The following is a 22,026-nucleotide window of genomic DNA, read 5'->3' on the forward strand; positions in this document are numbered from 1 at the left end:
ATTCATGAAACTCAAAGACACTTTACACAGTTAAAAGGATCATGAATAAGAACATCATAATATATAAAACCCAACATGAATCCCACATTAAAAGCAGTTCTAAAAAGATGAGTTTCGATTTGTGATTTGAATGCTTTTATTTCCCTATTACACTGTTTTACTATTTTATTTCTATATTAGTTTTTTACTGTGTTGCTCTGGTTTAAGTGTTTTTACCGTCCTGGGTAGCACTTTGCAACTTCGTTCTGAAAAGCACTATATCGTATATAAAATGTATTCATATTATTATTGTACTGTGATACCAAAAGCGAATTTTCTCAAGGTGCTGAAACATTTTTCTTACATTTTTAATCATTTTTAAAAAGTGTATTTACTGTGGTAAACCAAACCTGTGAACACTGATTACTGATTAGGAACATCCATCCATCCATCTGCAACCGCTTATCCCGTTAGGGGTCGCGGGGGGGCTGGAGCCGATCCCAGCCGACATTGGGCGAAGGCAGGGTACACCCTGGACAGGTCGCCAGTCCATCGCAGGGCTGACACATAGAGACAGACAACCATTCACGCTCACATTCACACCTACGGGCAATTTAGAGTCCACAATTAACCTAACCTGCATGTCTTTGGACTGTGGGAGGAAACCGGAGTACCCGGAGAAAACCCACGCTAACACGGGGAGAACATGCAAACTCCACACAGAAGGGTCCCAAGCCGGATTCGAACCTGCAACCCTCTAGCTGTGAGGCGCCAGTGCTAACCACTGCACCACCGTGCAGCCCCTGATTAGGAACATACATATGCAAATTGATTGTAATGTACGATGTTGTAATATGTGCTTTTATGTATTTTTTTTTCTTAAAAATTAGAGGACTGATGTCTCAGCAGGATTTGGAAAAACTAGTCCATGCATTTATCTTCAGCCGACTTGACGACTGTAACGGCGTCTTTACTGGTCTTCCTAAAAAATCGATCAGACAGCTGCAGCTGATTCAGAACGCTGCTGCTGGAGTCCTCACTAAGACCAAGATAGTGGATCATATCAGTCCAGTTCTGAGGTCTCTACACCGGCTCCCTGTCTCTCAGAGAACTGATTTCAAAATACTGCTGCTGGTTTACAAAGCACTAAATGGTTTAGGGCCAAAACACATTTCTGATCTTCTGCTGTGTTATGAACCATCCAGACCTCTCAGGTCATCTGGACCAGGTCTGCTTAGTGTCCCCAGAGTCAGAACTAAACATGCAGAAGCAGCATTCAGTTTTTATGCACCAAATATCTGGAACAAGCTCCCAGAAACCTGCAGGACCGCTTCAACTCTGAGTTCTTTTAAAACAAAGCTTCAAACTTTCCTGTTTGCTGCTGCCTTTAATTAAACCAGATAATGATCTGATACTGCACTAGAGCTTTTACTCTTTTGTGTTTGATTCTATTCCAGCTTCTATCCTAGCTTTTATTTTTAGCTTGTTTTTATTTTCTAATCTTTAATGTTTTTATGTTTTTATAACTGTTTTAATTATGTCTTAATGTTCTTTTGCACTTTGTCGCAATGTTCTTGAATGTTTCTGTAAAGCACTTTGAATTGCCCTGTTGCTGAAATGTGCTATACAGATAAAGCTGCCTTGCCTTAAAAGCCTAACAAGGGACAAGGTCTGTGAACTGGCTACGGCTAGAAGTCCTATATTCATTGCATCGGTTGCATTTTGATTAAGTGTAACAAGACCTACATGTATTGTCACTGTCAAATAAATTAATAAAATAATAAAAATGTCTTTCTTTCTTTCCTCTTTTATTACCTCAATGCAGAAAATGAGGAAGGGCGCCCATCGGCATTTTAAAAAAATATATATTATTTTTAATTTTTTTAGAGGGCGACCACAAGGTGGCGCCCTAGACGACCGCTTATATTTCCTATGCCTTAAACCGGCCCCCGTTTTTAATCAAATTTAACGTTTCCTGCCTCATGAAATGACAAGACCATTGAAACGTTTGAAGATGTGTACACAGACGACACATTTGCTTGTTTAGTTTAGATGTTATTAAAAATGGTTTGTTGTTGTTTTCCAAGGAAGAATTTTACACATTTTATCCAACTTGAACTGCAAAGCAACACAATATAGTAAAGTTAGAGACGCTCCGCTGACGGTGAATTTAAAACTTTGGAAACAGATTTTATTCACAACAGACAGAAACTTCACTCAGCAACCAAACCACAATAGTTTCCAGTCAACGCTGCGGAACACAACATATAGGTCAGTCATTAAATGAAATGGGACAAAACACAAACTCTTACCTCTTCACCTGCACATACATTTGCTTTTTTTTTTTTTTTTTAAAGAATTATAAGTCATTTTACAACATTTATATTAGATTAATATTTGTAGTACATGTTTGTTGGCCTTTACGTGGGTTTTAAAGCGGCCCAGTGTCCTCTCTTTGTTTCCACTTCGTAGAAATAACACTGACCTAGTTTCAACAGGAATAATCTCACCACAACTGACCCCAAAAAGAATAAGAATGTGAGAAAAGAATAAAAGTTGTTTGTGTCAGTAAAAGATTCACTAAAATCTGAGTTAAATTCTGGACGGAGATTAAATGTCAAATGGAAAAAAAACTAAAACACATCAACACAACAGATGGACAAAGACTTCACACCTCCTAACGTTTGCATGACGAAAACCACAAACACCCTCCACTTCCTTTTCACACTCGACAGCATTTAACACCACGATTATGTATTTTCTATCCGTTGCAATGTACAATCCAACATTCGTTTACCTCTAAACGAGACTGTGCTGAGAGAAATACCAGGGCCAGCGCCGCTACCCTTAACAAATACAAGTTTATTCAAGTAGTATACTTTCAGTTTACTTTTTATGTACTTATCAGAGTTCTAAGTACTTAAGTACACTTGGCTCATACTGACAAGTATACAGAAAAGTCTACGTATACTTGGCTTATATTTGTACTTAATCTTTTGATCGAGATGTACTTAAGAAACGTATAATTAAGTATTCTTACCTTATAGGCATACAGAAACGTATACTTGGCTTGATGGAGAAGCCTATTAAAGTGTGTGAGAGTTTGTAAACTGATGTTTTGACATGAATTTACTTCAATTCATCAAGAATTTTCTATGTTTTTGGATTCTCCGTTCACCGTAGAGGCATTTTTATCATCACAAAACATCAAGTCAAATAGAAAAAGGAGCCAGTATCTTTAAGTAATACATAAATCATTGGCTAAGTACTATAACTTATAGGATAGAAAGTATACTTTCATCAACTAAAAAGTGGACTACAAGTATACTTGCAGTTTAAAAACTATTAAACTAGTAGTTTACTGAGAGTACACTTTAAAGTTTACTTCCATAAACTAAGTGGGCTACAAGTATTAAACTAGTAGAGTAACAGTATACTAATAGTATAGTTGCAGTACAAAATAAGACTTAGATGTAAACTAATAGTGTACTCAAAGTTTACTGTTCTTACACGTAAAGTAAAGTACGTAAAGAACTTAAAGTTCCAAGAAGTATTGAAGTAGTACACTTACAAGTATACTTTGGGTACATTGATATTAGTATAGTTATTACATAAAGTATACTTGGGGGAAAAATACTTGAACTTTACTTAAGTATACTGAAATAAACTTGGAGTACACTGCACAAACACAGCTAATCACAATGAAGCAACAAACATGACAAATCTTCCTTAAATGTTCAATTTTATTTACATCTGAATTTGTGTGTCCTATAGTATTCAGCTGTAAAAGATAACAAACGCATCAAAGCATCATTTGTATTTAAATTCAGTGGTCGTCGGTCAGATAATTCAACAGGTGGTAAACATGGATCTCCAGGACATCCAGGGTCCCACGTGATGCAGAATTTATTTACCACTTTTTGTACCAGTTTGTAGGACTATACAGCTATTTCCATGATGACATTGTGGCTGCCTCTTCTCTCTGCGACCGTCCGAGCTGCTGCGAGCAGAAAGAGATCAAGTTTCCATGAGGATAATAGTCAGATTTATGTCTTAATAATCAATGATAATAATATCGATGAAGGCTCTACTCAGATGGATGTCTAACCAGTGTTGATGGTAAATGTAGTCGATTGAAGCAAAAAGGTTCCTGCATCCAGTGCCGTCATTTGGTGGTGGCAGAAAGAACTACTACTACTACTACTACAAATGTGCCAAAGCAGATATACATAACACAAAGCACATAGATTCTACAAAGGTTTTAGTCAGGATAGGACCAGGAGGACTCTCCATTTGGCACACTTGGAAACCCAAAGTGCGCCAAATGGGTTTTCTACCTCTTGAAAGGGAATCTGGCTCTAAAATACTCCTGATATCCACTACAAGAGGCTCTGTGCACACAATGGAGCCTTTGGCCATGACGTTTACCCTGTGCATCATCACATTCTACCACTGTGCACAGTAGAAAATCTATAAAAAAACAACTTTATTGTATCATTTAGACTCCAAATGGAGTAGTTTTATTATAATAATGAAGTAAAACTAAAATAATAACAAATAAGATCAATAACAATGTAAATAAGATAACAAAAAAGAATCCAAAGTCAAGTATGTACAATCAATATAAAGATATTATAAAGGAAAAATAAAAAATTTCATTCGTTGATTTTGTAACTAAAATATTGAAATTATTGTTTGGACTAAATCCACTTGTAGTGTTGTTTTAGAAGCGTTAAGGCCTCGTCTTTTAGAAACTATTCAGAAAAAAAGACCACCACAGCATTTTATAAAGTATTTAAAGGAAGTGTTTTAACACACTGCTCAGCCGAACCCGGTTCTCTGGGTAGCCGGATATGATGGACAGGGATATATTTCACAGTGTTTTGGCTAACTCGGATTTTCAACAGTATTTATTCCAGCCAGAGTGTACGGCTAAAGTAATGCAGCGGAGAGAGGACTTAATGACTTTAATGGACTATATATATATTTTCCACTAACACTGATTGGACATCAACATAAATGGTGGCAAATTTGAAGATATGTGGTTTTCTTTTGTGTGCAACCTGTTAACCTGTTTCAGTGCAGAGATTGATTAGTAGTTGACACCTGCACATCGTGTTGCAACATTGGGAGTTTACGTCTGACCTCAAAACCACCATCTGTCTCTTATGACAGCAGCATGATTCACCCTTCTGGCTCTAAATACTCCAATAGAACTGTGCTCTAAGCTCCAAGCTCAAATGTTGTTGCAAGATGACAGAAATAACACATGATTTGGCATTTTTCTTTGATCGACGTAAGAAACATGATGTTAACTGCTCCAACAGGAGCGACTGCACGTAAAATAACAACACAATATTAGACTAAATAATAATGCAGTGAAACAAAATGGCACTTCCACTTGAAGAGCAATACGTTTGCTTAGAACATCTTTAGCATGCAATGTTTAACAGGTGGACAATGTTTTGTTGCAAACTGCAATGAAAATGTATTAAGTCACAGTTGAATTACATGTTTATATAGACTCATATGGTATATAAAAACTTCATACAGACTATTGGTCATAAACGATTATGTCAATGAAAACACACTGAAATCATCAGTTATGCAGATGACACTGGAGTGTCTCCAGCCGATTGTGTTTCCTGAAGTGATAGTTCAACTACTTTTGTATTAGCTTCAAAACAGAACATGTACAGTTGAAAGGTGTTCTCCCAGACAAAGACATGCTGCACTGTATTTGATTATAACAACCGAGCCAATCAGACATGTTATGCAGATGACACTGGAGTGTCTTCTTCTGATTGTGTTTCCTGAAGTGATAGTTTTAGGTTTTAAATTGAAAACTCTTACCCTGAAATCTTGAAAGATGGTTGTAGTAAACTAGAGTAAAAGGTTTTCAGGAACCAAACAAGCAAACTGCAACTAGCTAACAGCACTGTTTTGTTGTTATAGAGGGATGCGATTAGCTAACATATAAAGTATAAGCAAGAATGCCTCCTTGGATAGTTGCTGGTGTGTTCTTACCTCGGTTCCTGTCTCTGTATATGAGTCCCAGTAAGATGGTGGACAGCAGGTAAGGGGTTCCAACCACCAGGTGACACATCAGCCTGGAGACAGAAACTGAACAGGAAGCTGAAGGCGGATCTGAAGATGAAGGAGGAAGAGAACCTGCGAAGATAAATTAACTCTTATCCACTGAGGTCATAAACGATATAAATCTAAAAAATCAAAGAAATATAGTCTCATTTCATTATCTGTTTTCCTCAGACAGTGAAATCTAAATGTTTTCTTTCTTTTGTATCACTCTTTTGCCTCATTCATGTTTTAATATGAAATAAAGCATAAAGATACCTGATACAAATACTTCAGCACATGAATGGGTCGTCAAAGTTAACGCGATAACCCGCTAACCCAAATTTGTTTTAATGCCACTAATTTCTTTAACGCAACTAGCGGGCTCAGTTTCAAAGCTATAGTGAATATACTGGTATCATATGAAACTAGAAAACCTAATAATTGGTTGATACCAATCATGTCAAACTAGCTTGTCACAAAGGAGGTTAAATAACGCTCCAAACTTACGGTAAATTTTAGCGAGGAAAAACTGTCATGGCCGTTTTCAAAGGGGTCCCTTGACCTTTGAACTGCAGGTCACCTGGATTTAAATGTTGCCGTTTTTGTGCAACAACATATTTATATATTTGACAGACTCTTTCTCAGTTATATAGCAGCTGTTCATCATTCATCTCACCGTCAACGGTCAGCCAGCTGCTGACCGATTCTCCGAATCCGGGGATGCTGCACATGTAGAGTCCTTCGTCCAGTTTGGACACGCCGTGAATGGTCATCTCTCCGGTGGAGCTGCTGCCGACGGGAAGGCCGTCTTTATGGAAATCAAACGTGTGGTCGGAGGAGAACGTCTCGGCTTTACAGCGCAGAGTTACGGCGGCTCCCTCCGACACCGGGAGGGCAGGACTCTCCAGGAGAACGGTGCGATCTTTAGTAAAGAGAGAATGTGATGTGTGATGTATTGAAGGCAGCTTTAAGGACATGAACCTCCACCGTGTCGTGTGCCGTACCGGTGATGGTGATGTTGACGCTGTTGCTCCGGTTTCCGTCTTCGGACTCACACCAGTACACGCCGCTGTCTGACGGGTAGGTGTTCCCGATGACGCAGGTGGCGCCCGAGGAGGCGGTGCCCCATCCGGAGGAGCAGGGTCTGACTCCCCCCGCCGACGTTTTCCTCTTCACCTTCCAACCGGTGGAGTTCACCTGATCATCGCAACTCAGAGAGACCGAGTTGTACCGGAAGAACTGAGACCTGTCGGGGCTCACCTGGAGACAGGCTGCATGGACGGGGGGGAAGGAAGGAAAGAATGAAGGAAAGAAGGAAGGCATGAAGGAAGGAATGAAGGAAAGATGGAAGGAAAATTGGAAGGAAAGAAGGAAGGCATGAGGTAGAGAAGGAAAGAAAGGAAGGGATGAAGACATGAAGGAAGGAAGGAAGGAAGGAATGAAGGCAAGAAGGAAAGAAGGAAGGAAGAAATGAAGGCATGAATGAAAGAAGGAAGGAAGGAATGAAGGAAAGATAGAAGGAAAAAAGGAAGGCATGAGGTAAAGAAGGAAAGAAAGGAGGGCGTACGTTAAGAAGGAAGGAAGTAAAGATGGAAGGAAGGAAGGAAGAAAGGAAGGCATGAGGTAAAGAAGGAAAGTGGAAAGGAAAGATGGAAGGAAAGAAGGGAGACATGAGGTAAAGAAGGAAAGAAAGGAAGGAATGAAGGCATGAAGGAAAGAAGGAAGAAAGGAATTAAGATGGAAGAAAAGAAAGAAGGAAGGTATGAAGGAAAGAAGGAAGGAAGGAATTAAGATGGAAGGAAGGTATGAAGGAAAGAAGGAAGGAATAAAGAAGGAAGGAAAGAAAGAAGTGAGAAGAAAAGGGGGAAGAATTGAAAGAAAAAGAGCAAACGAGAAAAGAAGTGAAGAAACAGTAAAAAGGAAAGAAGGACGGAAGAATCCAACACAGAAATCAGGAAAGAACGGCCAACAGGAAGATGAAGGTAAGGAAGTAAAAAGAAAGAAGTGAAAAGAGGAAAGAAAGTAAAAAAAGAAAACGAATGAAGAAAGGAAGAAAGCAGAGAAAGTGTGAAGAGAAGAAAAGTGTGAGAAGAGCGGTGGAGGAACGTGTGAAAAACGTCAAACAGAAAACAGTACGAAAACAGTGAAACAAAAACACGTGACAAGAAAAGGAAAAGAAAACGGTTTGAGGGATGAAAAGGAGCAGAAGATGATGACAAAACGTTTCAAAAAGAGAAAACAAAACAAATGAAATCAGTGATTTATGAAGTCAAAGCCACTAAAATATCAAAGAAAGAGACATCATCTCTTTATATTCTCCAGAGTGAAGTAGAGTTTAATACTCACAGAGCATCAGGCAGAACGGTGTTAACTGCATCCTGTCTCACGTCCTACTGACGGACCGACGCTCTGATCTCTGCTCAACTTCCTCTCTCTGAAACCTTCTCCGTCTCTCCGTTAGAGGTCACACTTATCACCTTAAATATCCTTCAGTTTCCCCTTTAAAGCTGCACAAAAAGACAAACTTTCATTTCATCAGATTAATTAAGACATTTCCTAAAGTTGGATGCGGAACAACAAGCTGCAAACGCAAAACTTACATACATACTAAATTAAATGTTTCCATCCATAATTAGAGCTGTCAATTGATCAAAATATTAAATCGCATTTTTTTATTTGTTCAAAATGAACCTTAAAGGGAGATTTGTCAAGTATTTAATATTCTTATCAACATGGGAGTGGACAAATATGCTGCTTTATGCAAATGTATGTTTATATTTATTATTAGAAATCAATTAACAACGACAAGGTAACAACAATGACAGATATTGTCCAGAAACCCTCACAGGGTTCAAAATGTCCAACAAATGTCAAAAAATTTCCAAAAAATGTCCAAAGAAATGTCCAACAAATGTCTGAAAAATGTCAGAAAAATGTCCAACAAATGTCAGAAAAAATGTCCAAAAAATGTCCAACAAATTTCAGAAAAATGACCAAAAAATGTCAGAAAAAATGTCAAACAAATATCTGTCAGGTACTGCATTTAGCATAAAAATATGCTGAAATCATAACATGGCAAACTGCAGCCCAACAGGCAACAACAGCTGTCAGTGTGTCAGTGTGCTGACTTGACAATGACTTGCCCCAAACTGCATGTGATGATCATAAAGTGGGCATGTCTGTAAAGGGGAGACTCGTGGGTACCCATAGAACCCATTTACATTCACACATCTGGAGGTCAGAGGTCAAGGGACCCCTTTGAAAATGGACATGACAGTTTTTCCTCACCAAAATTTAGTGTAAGTTCTTGAGCGTTATTTAACCTCCTTCATGACAAGCTAGTATGACATGGATGGTACCAATGGATTCATCAGGTTTTCTAGTTTCTTCACTCTAGCTTTAAAACTGAGCTGCTACAACCTAAAAATTGCAAGTTGTGTTAATGCGTTAAAGAAATTAGCGGCATTAAAACTATCTTGTGTTACTTTGACAGCCCTGCTTTATTTAAAATTCATGTGCTGAATTATTTCTGGTGTTTTGTGTCGGCTTTCATTAAGCTTATATTTTACAATGATTTTTTTGTAGGTTTTGTTTTATTTTCTATCCTGCTTTCCTGAATGCTAAAGCACATCATTTCATGCATTTATAAAACTGCTATACTGCTAAATATATAGATTTCATATTAAAACACGAATGAGGCAAAAGAGTGATGCAACAAATTGAAAGAAAACAATTAGATTTCACAATGCTGAAATATGTTATCGTCATTCTAGCTTTAAAACTGAGCCCGCAACAACCTAGAAATCACACGTTGCGTTAAAGAAATTATAGTGGTGTTAAAACAAATTTGGGTTAACGTGTTATAATTGTTAACTTTGACAGCCCTAGAAAATATTTATTAATGCAGCTATAAAAAAAAAGGAAGTTTTCCTATATTACACAAGACTCCCATTCAACAAGTCATCTTTTCATTTTTGCCACTTTTCCCGAAGAAAATTACATCATGTGACAAAACAACACTGAAGAAACGACGACCAGATGAATTCCCAATCTGACTGAATGTAATGTCATTTTTTAATTCTTTTAATTTTTTTTTTTTATTTAATTATCAAACCTATTAGAAAGGGTTTTGAAAAGCGAACTGCTGGTGGATTAAATACAATTGCAATGTTATAGTTAATTCACCAGGGGGAACTCTTTACTGTATATGTACGACTAGTAGTGTGTGAATGAAGTGAGCAGTGAAATTAAACAAAGCAAATTGATTTATTCCATAAAAAGACTAGCTTTAAAAAAACATACAGAAATTCAATTTCTATTTAAATAATTTATACAGAAGTGAGAATTAAATTAAAAATCAATAATTTATCACAGCAGAAATAAAGGAGCCCCTATGTAAAACCCCCAGACATCTTATTGTAAAAAAATATACTTTAAAAATAAAAATTATGTAATTAACATTTGTAGAAATGTACAAAAAGTGAGCAGAATGTTGCAATTGCACACTTCACCTGGTGGAACTACGACAAACAAATGAAACCGAGGTTCAAACGGGAACGTTTTCAGGAACACAAAAGGACTTTTTAATCCACCTTTCTTTTCCTGTGCGTATCCTCATAAAACAGTTCGTATGATGAACTTACGAAAAGTTATTTTTCGTACGTTTCGTCCAGCTACACCAGCGATCGGTGTGCCTGTGCAAGCCCAGGCAACAACTTGGTTAGGTTTAGGAAAAGATGGTGGTTTGGGTTGAAATAACTAAGTTTGTTACGTAACATACGTTTGTGGCGTTAGTTAAGTACGTAAGTTACGTTACAAAAGTAAGTTAAAATAAGTCAATGTTTGGTATCACACAGTGGTTTCCAGGGTTAAAGTTTGGTTTGTTTGTTGTTCTTTATACTACGTCACCTGCACATCCTGGCTCACGATTATGTGGATTATATACAAATAAGTGCATTATTTTTCATAGGTATAAGAACTAACAGTGAATAGGAACAACCTGGCAATCTCCGATAATTCATTTTCAATTCAAATTATTTTCATATAGCATCAAATCATCTCAAGATCTGTATAGAGTAGGTTTAGACTGTACTCTATAATTTAGAGTGGCAAGAAAAAAACAATCCCCTTTAACGGGTAGAAACCTCGGGCAGAACCCGGCTCTGGGCGGGCGGCCATCTGCCTCAACCGGTTGGTTTTATGGTGATCATATTTTTCACGAGGCCATCGTGAAACAACCTGCAGATGTAAACATCATTTTGTGTTGGAGGTTATAGGCTCTTTTACATCTTGTCACATCAAAAGTGTTCTTTTACATATATTGTAAAGAACGCTCAGTTGAGAAGAGCCACTCTTGATATCAGCTATACCTGTTTTAGCAAAAATAAGAGAAAAATAGACCTGTGAGTGGTGAAGCAAGAGAGGGAGAGCGGCGGCGGTGGAGGGAGCGAGTAACGCTATCGACTCAAGCAGGAAAAGTTACCAGAGTTTGGTTTGTCCGCTCTGGGCTTCTGTAGAAACATGGTGGTGCAACACGGTGGACTCACTCCCTACGTAGACACAAACGGCTCATCCTAAGCTAACGAAAACACAACACAGGTGATTATACACTAAAGAAAACATACATATTGATATTTACAGAAACAAATCAGCAATTAGAACAAAATATATATATATAAAACTGCTTGTTATGCTTTAAGGAAAACTTTGAAATTTTGGGAAATACGCTTGTTTGCTTTCTTGCCCGAGAAGATTCATACCTCTCTAGATAAACATGTAGCTGGAGGCAGCACCCAGTTAGCTTAGTTTAGCATTAAGACTGGAGATAAGGGCGAAACAGTTAGCGTGGCTCTGTCTAAAGGGAACAAAGTCCGCCAACTGTAAAGCTCACTAATTAAAATGAACAAGAGACCCTTGTTGTGTCGACGTCATGATGACGTCACGGTGTTAGCTGGAGGCTAAACAAAGGAAAGACCGGAGGCTAAGGCTAGAAGTGGGGCTAAAGTTACACATCTAAAATGTCCTCTTGATGTGTTGTTGGCTGCCAGAATCCAGATGAGATGACAAACTGTGATTCGAGGCTCTAGCGTGCTACAATATTGGCGTAAAGCCTTCTGCTAACTGCAGCTGTGAGCCGTGAGCCGTTGGCCGCTGTTGGCAGAGGGCTAAACTATTAGCAACCCTTTTCTCTCCATGTCTGAAACGCTTCTCCGATATTGTCCGACTCTCTTTCTGACTGACTTTATTAAAGATTAGTTAACTATAGGCATCCAAGGATTTATACGCCCTCAATCTATCTTTACATCGCTGCCGTTGGCCACCAGCCCGCTGGTCGGACGGCTGGCTACTTAGCCAGCTTAGCTTGATAATTCCGCCATGCGACACAGAAAATGAGCCGTGGTATTTAGCTATGCAGGTAGTTTTGTTTTTATCGGATTCGGGAAACTCAAAACTTTTGTGTTTAGCTTTTTGCTCTTTCCTCATGCGAGGAGCAGCTCTGATTCTTCTTTTAAATCTGGCAGGAGTAAGAAGCGGTTATTAGACACGGAGGAGTATCGGCGCTCAGGTTTGCCGTTCTGGCCTGGCCGAGCATGAGCATCGCTCTTCGAACGACCGATGCGGCTTCGCTTTTTCTCCGAACTGGTCGACACCGGGAAGTTCAGAAGAGCCGGGCTGCTGTGCCTACGGGAGGATCTATAGACCGGCTTGCCGGGTGCTGGATCGCTGTCCTGTCGAGAGACGCCAGCCTTCGGTCCGGTGTTCTGGGGTAAGCTGCCGGGAGCACTTGGCTGGGAGGTGTTGTTGTTCTGTAGCTGGCGGATGGTGTCTTCCTGCTCATGAAGCTTCGTCTCGAGGTCGGCCACCTGTGTTGTCAGCATCTCGATGGTGATGTCTGCTATGTTGTCGGTCCTGACAGCTTTCACACTGTGAAGCGACTCAGACGAGCCGCGTAGTGATCTCTGATCGGACGACTGTCTGGTCACTTGATATTTTTGTCCCTTCGCTGTGTGAAAGAAATGCACCGTTAGTAACCGCAAGACCATCAGACAGGTTTTACACAAACATCCAGGTCAGACAAACTTATTTTGAAAACACAGACGAACGGTAAAATGATTTCTCAAACTGTCAGATGTAAACGGACTCCCTGCTTCAACTACCATGCTTTCTGGAATTGCGCGCAAGGGCATTTCACGTGTTCGCTTCCTGTTTTACCAGGCTGAAAACATCACTGCAACAAACAGGAAGTCCAGTTTCAGGAACAGATTCTTGAGTTTGAAGGTTTATAAGATGCCAAAACAGGATTTTACAACTCTGTGAAGTGGAATTTTTTTCCTTAATCTCAACAATCACGAGGTAAAGCCGTAAAAAATACCCTGATAACGTCAGAAAGTAATCTACCAGAAATGTGCAATTGCAAATATTTTATTGGACAACGCAGTGAGTTGCAGGATGACGAGGCTGAATTTTTCCATGCAGTGTTAGAACTCGTGGTCCTACTCTCAAAAAACATGTGTTTGTCTAAACTGTTGGTTTGTTTACAATGTGATCATTTGACTTTTGTTGTAGCGACGCTACAAAAAAACCGATGGGATTGTTCCAATGCTAACTCATTTCTAGGTTTTCGGACTCATTCCTGCAGCACTCTATACAAAGAATAGAGAATGAGATCGGCTCCTCTTGGCCTCGTTCATTTACTGCTGTTTTTATTGTCAAACTAAACACTTCCTGCATCTCTTTCACATTAAAAGTCTTCCAGAGGTTTAGAGAACATCGCCTCTTAACTTCACTCGAAAGGCTTTAATTGTGAACGAGCTGCAGTTCGTGTTCGGTCGTTCTCTGGATGTCTGCACACCTCAAATTATGTTCAATGTGATTTTAACTCTCCGTTGCAGAGAGAGCACTCAGCACGTCAACGCACTATATCTGCACGTATACGGCTTTTTCTTCTAACAGTATTGTCAAGTCAAAACCCAACATGGCGACGGCCAAAAACCAACATGGCGAAGGCCAAAAGGCGTGACTTACCACATTTACCATATCTCCTCCACAGAAACCCAGCTAATCCACACAATGCGACCGATAGAAGTAAAATTGTCACTCCAACAGCGATGACGGCGGTTAGAGAGCAGGACTTCTTTACTGAAATGACAATAAACACGATGCTGACATGACTGAATCATGAGATATATTGTAAATATTACATGACAAACAGTCAGTGGAGTCTCCTTCCTGCAGTATATTTATGCATTTCAGAGAGACGGCTTACTGTAGCGGTCAAATATGAACATTTAATGTAATTATCTTGGTAAGAGTAATCGCAGTATGTTATTACGCTGAAAATTACAGCAATGAGATGAAAAGTATTAATACGTCCAAATCATTTCTTTACATTAAGAAATGTTTTGAATAACAAAAAAATAAATGTTGCATAAAATGTCAAGACTAATTTCATGATGGAACTGTCGTAGGTGAGCTGTTAACGCTGCAGGATACCTGGTAGGAGAATCTCGGTGTCCCGGGTCTGGTTGGTCTCCGGCTGGTGAACTCTGCAGGTGACCCTGTGATGAAAATACCTAAAATGAGATGAGGTGAGGTGAGTTGAGGTGAGAAAATAAGATACGATAAGAAGATACGATACGATACGATACGATATGATAAGACATTATTGATCCCCATCGGGGATAAAAGTAATTCAGCAGAGGCAGGGATGTATAGATGTTTTTGTGTTTTGTTTTTGTTAACCTTAACCGCGTGTTTCAAACTGTTTCAAACTGTTTCAAACTGTTTCAAACTGCGACCGTAATCCGGAAGAAAAACGGAAAAATGTTTTCTTGGTTCTGTTTTTTATAAAATAAATGGACGCTTCAGTTTTAAAGATGGAACCAATAAAAGGCCTCTCGTAGAGAATGATGAATTAAAGCTTGAGATCTGAACCTGTTGGCAGCATCCTGGAGAGTCACTCTCCGTCTCACGGTGTAACATCCACGGGCGTCTTCTTCTCTTTTTGGCTCGTCGCCACCGATGTCGTTTCCCTGTTCGTCCAGGAAGTCGATCCGAGGCTCCGGCTGCCAGCAGTTGGCCTCGCACTGAAGAGTCACGTCTTCTCCGTCGGCTGACGTCACGGAGAGTTTGGGCTCAGAGACGGCACCTTTGAGGACAGAAATGAACACGTGTGACCTTTGAATGTAATTAATGAGGACTCATTAAAGCCACTTTATCTGTGAGACATGAAATCAGAACGCAGGACTTCAAGGAGTGTTTCATTCAAACCCTGCGGCTGGGAAGAGTTAATAATTAAACACACCGCGCCCAGGTTGTTAAAGTAAATCTTTTTCTTTGTCAGTCTTGGATTTGACACTCCTTTGGGTGAAGCTCTTGGCTGTATTCTTAGCTTCAGAAACGACTGAGAACAAGATGATGTTATGTAATTATTAAAGAGTTAAAAACACACCTGAGAGGGTTTTTTTTTCCAGGTAATCAAATATCAAAATAGCTCATAAACCGAGTCGTTCTCTAATCATGGCTCCATGTTCTTCCATTTTAGTGTAAACATTATATATATTTGCCACTACAGTATAATGTAGAGCTGCAACTAACTCATTATTATTAATGTCATTTCTATCAATAAACAAACAATCTATAGATTATGTTTTTGAATTAACTGATTGATAGTTTATTTTGGCTTCAAAAAACAAAAAGATTTTCACATTAGAATGATTTAAAAATATAAAAGCAGCATTTGAGATGCTGGAACCAAATAATGTCTGGTGTTTTTTTCTTAAAGGGGACTGTTTGTAAGAATCAGAAATGTCTTGTTAACAGCGACACCTGTGGCCGTTAAGTCAACTAAAGTCAGCGTCGGGTTCGTGCTTGTGCTCGCTCTACATAGACATGAAGGAGCATCGCTCAACACAGTGAGGAGACACACGTCAGCTAAAAGCACAATATCACTCTATATTTCAGCTGCTTGGCAGTAATGTTAGCTGACCAGACGAAGGTCTCTCCATGAATCAATGGAGTAAGAGGGTATTTAAATCGCCTCCTCTTCTTAGAGATCTCTGAAAAGAGGAGGCAGTTTTATTATTTTCACTCTCCAGACTCTCACACTTAAAGGTCCAAAACTGGCTGGATCTACAGTAAATAAGATTGAACTGGACGTACCCACAACGAGCTCCACCGCTGTAACGTCCCGGGGCGGCTTCCTCCACAGCCTCATGCATTGGTACTTCCCCGCGTCCGCCAGCTGCACGTTGGAGATCCGTAACGAGATGTTTCCGTTCTTCAGTTCCTTCGCGATGAGGCTCGTCCTGTAATGGAAGGCCGGGTTCTTCATCTCGTGAGTCTCGCAGCCGTCCCGGTACAACAGGACGACGTTGGGCTGCAGGCCTTGCTTGGACCACTCCACCGTTGGGAAGTCATCGCCGCTGGCAGCAACGCTGAAGCTGCAGGGCAGAATGACATCGTCTCCAGCAAAGGCCAGGACCGTCTCCGGTGGAAGATGCACCGATGATTTTCCTGGGAAAACATAAACTTTATACATAAATTATTATAGAAGGGGCTGTTTTCAATATCTGGCCTACCCCCATTGAAATAAATGAGGTGAACAAAATATTAGAAACACCTTCGAACTGGATTAGTGGTGTACCTAATAAACTGGCAACAACAACGAGGCAAAGAAAAAAGATAGACGTAATCATCTTCAAAAATCACAACTTATTTTTATCTAACGATAGATTTGTTGGCATTTAGCCTTTCAAAAGCAGCAGGTGCAGGTGCGTCTGGGAGATGACACTTTAATTGGTTTGATTCATGTTACGCCTTAAACACACCTGTGATTAATTAAGAGACTATTATTGATTTACTCTTGTTTAATTTTCACTTTTATTTATTAATGTATTTATTTTTTATCCATTTTTTTATTTATTTATTTTTGACAGTCAACCATTCACGCTCACGTTCACTTCAAAATTAAAAAAAGATATAAAATACTGTAGATAAAGAATAAATGCAAATACATGCAAAAATAAATAAATAAATAACAATAAATGTAAACATAAATAAAGAAATACATGTAAATATTTATATAAATTAATAAATAAAAGGGAGAAATAAACAGAAGATTAAATGAATAAGGGAATTAATAGAAAGATAAATAAAAGAAGAAGCAAATTAAAACACAAATATCAGTTTATGTCACATTTTATCAATTAATTAATGGATACATTTATTTGTATGCATTTTTGCTGCATTTAATGACATTTATTTTTGTATTTATGTATTCATTTAGTTATTTTCTTAATCTCACATAATTTAACCCATGGCAAAGGAAGCTTTTAAGTGTATGCATGTCTGTGAAGCCAAGGGCAAATTTCCAGTGGACAATAAAGATGTCTATTCTATTTTATTTAATTATGTTTTTATTTTTTATTAATTTTTACATTTATTTATTTAGTTTTGCATTTATTTGTTTATTTTTGCATTTATTCTTTTCTATTTTCTACTTATTTTCAAGGGAATTAATACAAAGATAAATGAATAAAGAAGCAAATTAAAACAGAAATCTATGTATAATTTCAGTCACATTTTGTCAATTAATTAATTAATGCCTACTTTCATTTTTAATATTATTTTTTCTGCATTTAATAACATAATGACATATTATTTATTTATATTTGATTTTGACAGGTTCCGTCCTCCATATGGTTGAACTGGTAAGAACTCAAAGACCAAACTTTGGTTATCAAATGCTCTGAGAAGCTCCTCTATGAAGACAACATAATTAATTTAACAACTTAAACACATGCACACATACTTGAAGTGCTATTACGTCATGCTGCACATTGCTATTATTGTTATTAAATAATTGCTGCTATGGTGACGTTAGATATTTCTATTCATCTGTTCTAAACTCCTCCTTAAACACCTCCGGCGGTTGAACTGCCCAACACTTACGCAATCTTGCAATCTTGCAATCTTGTACTTTCCGTGCTGTGAACTGGACCAACAGGAGTGTGATAGTGTGTTTAACTGTGAGTGTGTCAACAGGTCGACTGTCGACTGGGGTGAAAGTGTTAAAAGGCAGCACCGGTAGTGACTCAGACACTTCTTGGGTCAATGTACCAGTCATAAACGGCCACATATCGGCATCCAGACTCCTGAAAACAACAGACGCCCTTTTTCCATGAAAGCAGGAGACGGTTTATTAGTTAATAGTAAAGGGTTAATTAGGAATAGTGAGAGGAATCTGGACCAACTGGAACCTAAAACAAAGACTTATGCAACATCTGAATGACGCACAGCAGCCAAACATTCCACCGTTCATTTGATTACATTTACATTTTGAATTGTTTCCTCATAATGCTCAGATGGAGAGCTAATGTTCTGTTCTGTAGCGATTCAGATCCCTACTTAAGTAAAACTACCAACACAACAGTTATCCATTTCATATTTATTTTTATAAATATATGTATTTATTTATGTATTAATTTTTTATTATTTTTTTTCATTTATCAATTTATTTTTTCATTTTGTAAAACTATTCATTTATTTTTGCATTTATTTGTATTTTGTATTTTTTATTTATTTTACCCATTTTATATTTATTTTTAATGTATGTATTTATTTGTTATTATTTCTTTACATTTATTAAATTATTTTTGTATTAATTTTTTAACTATTTATTTTATCTATTTTATATTTATTTTTTAAATGTATGTATATATTTATGTATTTATTCTTTTTTTTTTACATTTATTTATTTATTCTTGCATTTATTGTTATTTATCTATTTTTGCAATTATTTATTTTATCCATTTTATATTTATTTTTTTAATGCATGTATTCATGTATTTATTTCTATTATTTTTTTATTTTTATTTTTTTATTATTTGTTATTAAAATAAAAAAACGTACACCAGTAACTTGGTAAAAAAAATCTTCTAAATTAAAGGTATGAACTCAGAGGTCAAGGGACCCCTTTGAAAAAGGCCATGACAGTTTTTCTCGCCAAAATTTAGCGCAAGTTGAGCGTTGAGCGTTATTTAACCTCCTTCATCACAAGCTAGTATGACATGGTTGCGTTAAAACTATTTTGTGTTAACACATTATTAACGGATTAACTAGAATAAATAAATAAATGACTCGATAAATGAATAAATGTCATAAAATATAACCAAAATATAAAAAATAAATTTAGCCATTAATTAATTGATAAAATGTAATATAAATGAAATTTTTGTTATAATGTGCTTCTTTATTTATTTATCTTTGTGTTAATTACCTTATTTATTTACATATTTATCTTTATTATTTTTCACATTTATTTATTTATTTTTGCATTTATTTATTTTATTCATTTTATATTACTTTTTAAATGTATTAATGTTTTATTATTTTTTACATTTATTAATTTATTTTAGCATTAATTTTTTTTAACTTTTTATTTATTTATTTATTTTATCTGTTTATATTTATTTTAAAATATGTGTATTAATTTCTTATTATTTTATACATTAATTTATTTATTTTTACATTTATTTTAAATGTTTTTATTTTCAAATTTTTGAAAAATCTTCAAAATTAACAGGAATTACAATTAAAGTGTAAACCTTATTAATGCAGCAACAAACAGGAAGTAACATTCCAGCTTGAATCACTCTGATATCAATAATACTCTGTTCAGTTATCAGAGTGTGACGCAAACTCACGTCTGACCTTTTAACTGTAGTTCAAGGAAGTACTTCGACGGACTGTTTGCAAATATCTTATACTTTTGAGGTAATGACGTCACAGTGACACCTTCACAATGTTTGTTCAGTCCAACCAACAGACTCAAGTAAAGTACCTCAAAACTCAAAATCTCTACAGTGCTTTATTAAATGTACTTAGTGAAAACATCCACTGATTTCTACGACTGTGTTTAACTTACCTGAACAACCAGACAGCAGAGAGGCGACCAGCAAAAGACAATAATACATCACCAAAACTCAGAGGATGGATGTTTCCATCATGAAATTAATAAATCTATAATAATAAATAAATAAAAGATGAAAAGTCTCAGAACAATAATCCCTCTTTGTCTGCAGAGCAGCTTCAGTGAAGAACTTCATTCATGAAAGGTTCAACTTCCTATTCAGGCACGTTAGTGGCTGTATGGTGCGTTCAGGATCACTGGGGAAAGTCCGCTGTTTTGCACTTGATGTGATATTGATGTGAAAAGCTGTTTGTAAACATAAACAACAACATGTAATATTGACAAATTAAAAAAAATATAGATTAAAATATACAAAATAAAACATAAAAAGGGTCTGTAATAAAGTAAAGTTCAGTTTGGCAAAATTTCAGATTTACCGGAAGTTTCCTATCAACAGAGGCAGATAACCTCTTTTAAAATGAATTAAAAAAAAATAAAAAAAAAATATATATATATAAAGAAGAAGAAGTCGTGGTCAATATTATTATTATTAATATTAGTAATTTTTTATTTTTTTTTATTTTATTAATTTAAATTTTAAAATTAAAAAAAAAAAAAAAATTTACTTTTTTTTTTTTTTATCCTGCCAATCTACTGCTCCACACTCCAGTCCAGTAGGTGAAGAAGAGGAAAAAGAAGAACAAGTCGTGGTCAATATTATTATTATTATTAATATTAGTAATTAATTTTTATTTAATACATTTTTTTATTTTGTTTTTATTTTTATTTCAATTTTATCAATTTTATTTCTTTTTTTTTCTTTTTCTGCCAATCTACTGCATCACACTCCAGTCCAGGAGGTGGCGGTAAGACCTCAAAGCTAAAGAAGAAGAAGAAGAAGAAGTCGTGGTCAATATTATTATTATTAATATTAGTAATAAATTTTTATTTAATTAATTTTTTTATTTTGTTTTTATTTTCATTTTTATTTTTTAAATTTTTATTTTTTTATATTTTTATTTTTTTAATTTTTAAATTTCTTGATTTTTTAATTTAATTTTAAAATTTTTTGATTTCTTGATTTTTAGATTTTTAGATTTTTTTTATCCTGCCAATCTACTGCTCCACACTCCAGTCCAGTAGGTGAAGAAGAGGAAAAAGAAGAAGAAGTCGTGGTTAATATTATTATTATTTATATCAGTAATTAATTTTTAATTAATTAATTGTTTTAGTTTGTTTTTGTTTTTGTTTTTATTTTTATTTTTATTTTTATTTTTATTTTTATTTTTATTTTTAAATTTTTAAATTAAATTTTTTTTTTTTAAATTTTAATTTAAATTTTTTAATATTTAGATTTTTTAAATTTTTAAATTTCTTGATTTTTTAATTTTTAATTTAATTATTTATTTTTTTTTCTGCCAATCTACTGCATCACACTCTAGTCCAGGAGGTGGCGGTAAGACCTCAAAGCTAAAGAAGAAGAAGAAGTCGTGGTCAATATTATTATTATTAATATTAGTTATTAATTTTAATTTAATTAAGGAATTCAAGGCGTTACAGCTGTCCCTGGTCCCTATTTGTTCCCCACATAAATATACATTAGAAATAGATAATAGATAATAATAATATTAGAAAGTTGTGTTTTGCTTTGACTCGGCCGTCAAGTGACGCTGTGATGAAGAAATTATAACATCGTAGGACTTAAAAGGATCAACGGGTTTTTATCCAGACTCGTATTTATGAAGGCCGTGAGCACATTTTAACCTTTGACATTTTTAAAATTCAGATTTCAAAGTTGCAGCGAAGGTGGCCACAGAGTATTGTATTTATTGATATGAATACGTGTAAAAAGAAAGTAAATCTAGAGTTGTAGGAAACTTATTTTTTAGTTTAGTTGTCACATGACTTCCTGCCTACAAACATCTTCCCCTTATCTTCATGTGACGTTCAAGGGCATTTCATGAACTGGGAAATTACACTTGCAAATCAAACTCGGTCACAAATACAAACGAGCCTAAAGAAACTTTTACTTAAGACACAAGTTTCCTGGTTTTAGT

General features: G+C 36.3%; 2 protein-coding genes across 4 annotated transcripts; both read right to left on the bottom strand.

Annotated features, from left to right (window-relative positions):
- Positions 1-2,172: 2,172 nt before the first annotated feature.
- LOC141761112 (Fc receptor-like protein 5) lies at positions 2,173-8,586 on the bottom strand. 2 transcript variants are annotated; one of them, XM_074624365.1, is made up of 5 exons: positions 8,404-8,586; positions 7,062-7,328; positions 6,734-6,979; positions 6,007-6,150; positions 2,173-3,976 (listed from the first exon to the last, which is right to left on the bottom strand). In XM_074624365.1, exons 1-5 carry the CDS (start codon positions 8,432-8,434, stop codon positions 3,918-3,920), a joined length of 747 nt encoding a protein of 248 aa, XP_074480466.1. In that variant the 5' UTR covers positions 8,435-8,586; the 3' UTR covers positions 2,173-3,917. The 2 variants fall into 2 exon arrangements, with proteins under 2 accessions (XP_074480466.1, XP_074480465.1); XM_074624364.1 differs by having other exon boundaries at positions 2,175-3,979; positions 8,404-8,573.
- Positions 8,587-10,304: 1,718 nt separating this feature from the next.
- LOC141761102 (butyrophilin-like protein 10) lies at positions 10,305-20,178 on the bottom strand. Of its 2 annotated transcripts, none has more exons than XM_074624345.1 (6): positions 19,985-20,178; positions 16,219-16,572; positions 14,992-15,205; positions 14,551-14,615; positions 14,083-14,196; positions 10,305-13,060 (listed from the first exon to the last, which is right to left on the bottom strand). In XM_074624345.1, exons 1-6 carry the CDS (start codon positions 20,031-20,033, stop codon positions 12,537-12,539), a joined length of 1,320 nt encoding a protein of 439 aa, XP_074480446.1. In that variant the 5' UTR covers positions 20,034-20,178; the 3' UTR covers positions 10,305-12,536. The 2 variants fall into 2 exon arrangements, with proteins under 2 accessions (XP_074480446.1, XP_074480444.1); XM_074624343.1 differs by having other exon boundaries at positions 14,551-14,630.
- Positions 20,179-22,026: the final 1,848 nt, after the last annotated feature.

This window comes from Sebastes fasciatus, chromosome 22, assembly GCF_043250625.1.
Source record: "Sebastes fasciatus isolate fSebFas1 chromosome 22, fSebFas1.pri, whole genome shotgun sequence".
NCBI classification, from domain to species: domain Eukaryota; kingdom Metazoa; phylum Chordata; class Actinopteri; order Perciformes; family Sebastidae; genus Sebastes; species Sebastes fasciatus.

Excerpts from the sequence above, each read along its gene's own strand:
- LOC141761112 (XM_074624364.1), bottom strand. The coding sequence starts at position 8,434 with ATGCAGTTAACACCGTTCTGCCTGATGCTCT. Across the intron at positions 7,329-8,403 it reads ACCGTTCTGCCTGATGCTCT|CCTGTCTCCAGGTGAGCCCC; the intron begins GTGAGTATTAAA and ends CCGTCCATGCAG. Across the intron at positions 6,151-6,733 it reads CAGCTGGCTGACCGTTGACG|GTTCTCTTCCTCCTTCATCT; the intron begins GTGAGATGAATG and ends TTATCTTCGCAG.
- LOC141761102 (XM_074624343.1), bottom strand. The coding sequence starts at position 20,033 with ATGTATTATTGTCTTTTGCTGGTCGCCTCTCTGCTGTCTGGTTGTTCA. Across the intron at positions 16,573-19,984 it reads TCTGCTGTCTGGTTGTTCAG|GAAAATCATCGGTGCATCTT; the intron begins GTAAGTTAAACA and ends ATGTTTTCCCAG. Across the intron at positions 15,206-16,218 it reads AGCGGTGGAGCTCGTTGTGG|GTGCCGTCTCTGAGCCCAAA; the intron begins GTACGTCCAGTT and ends CTGTCCTCAAAG.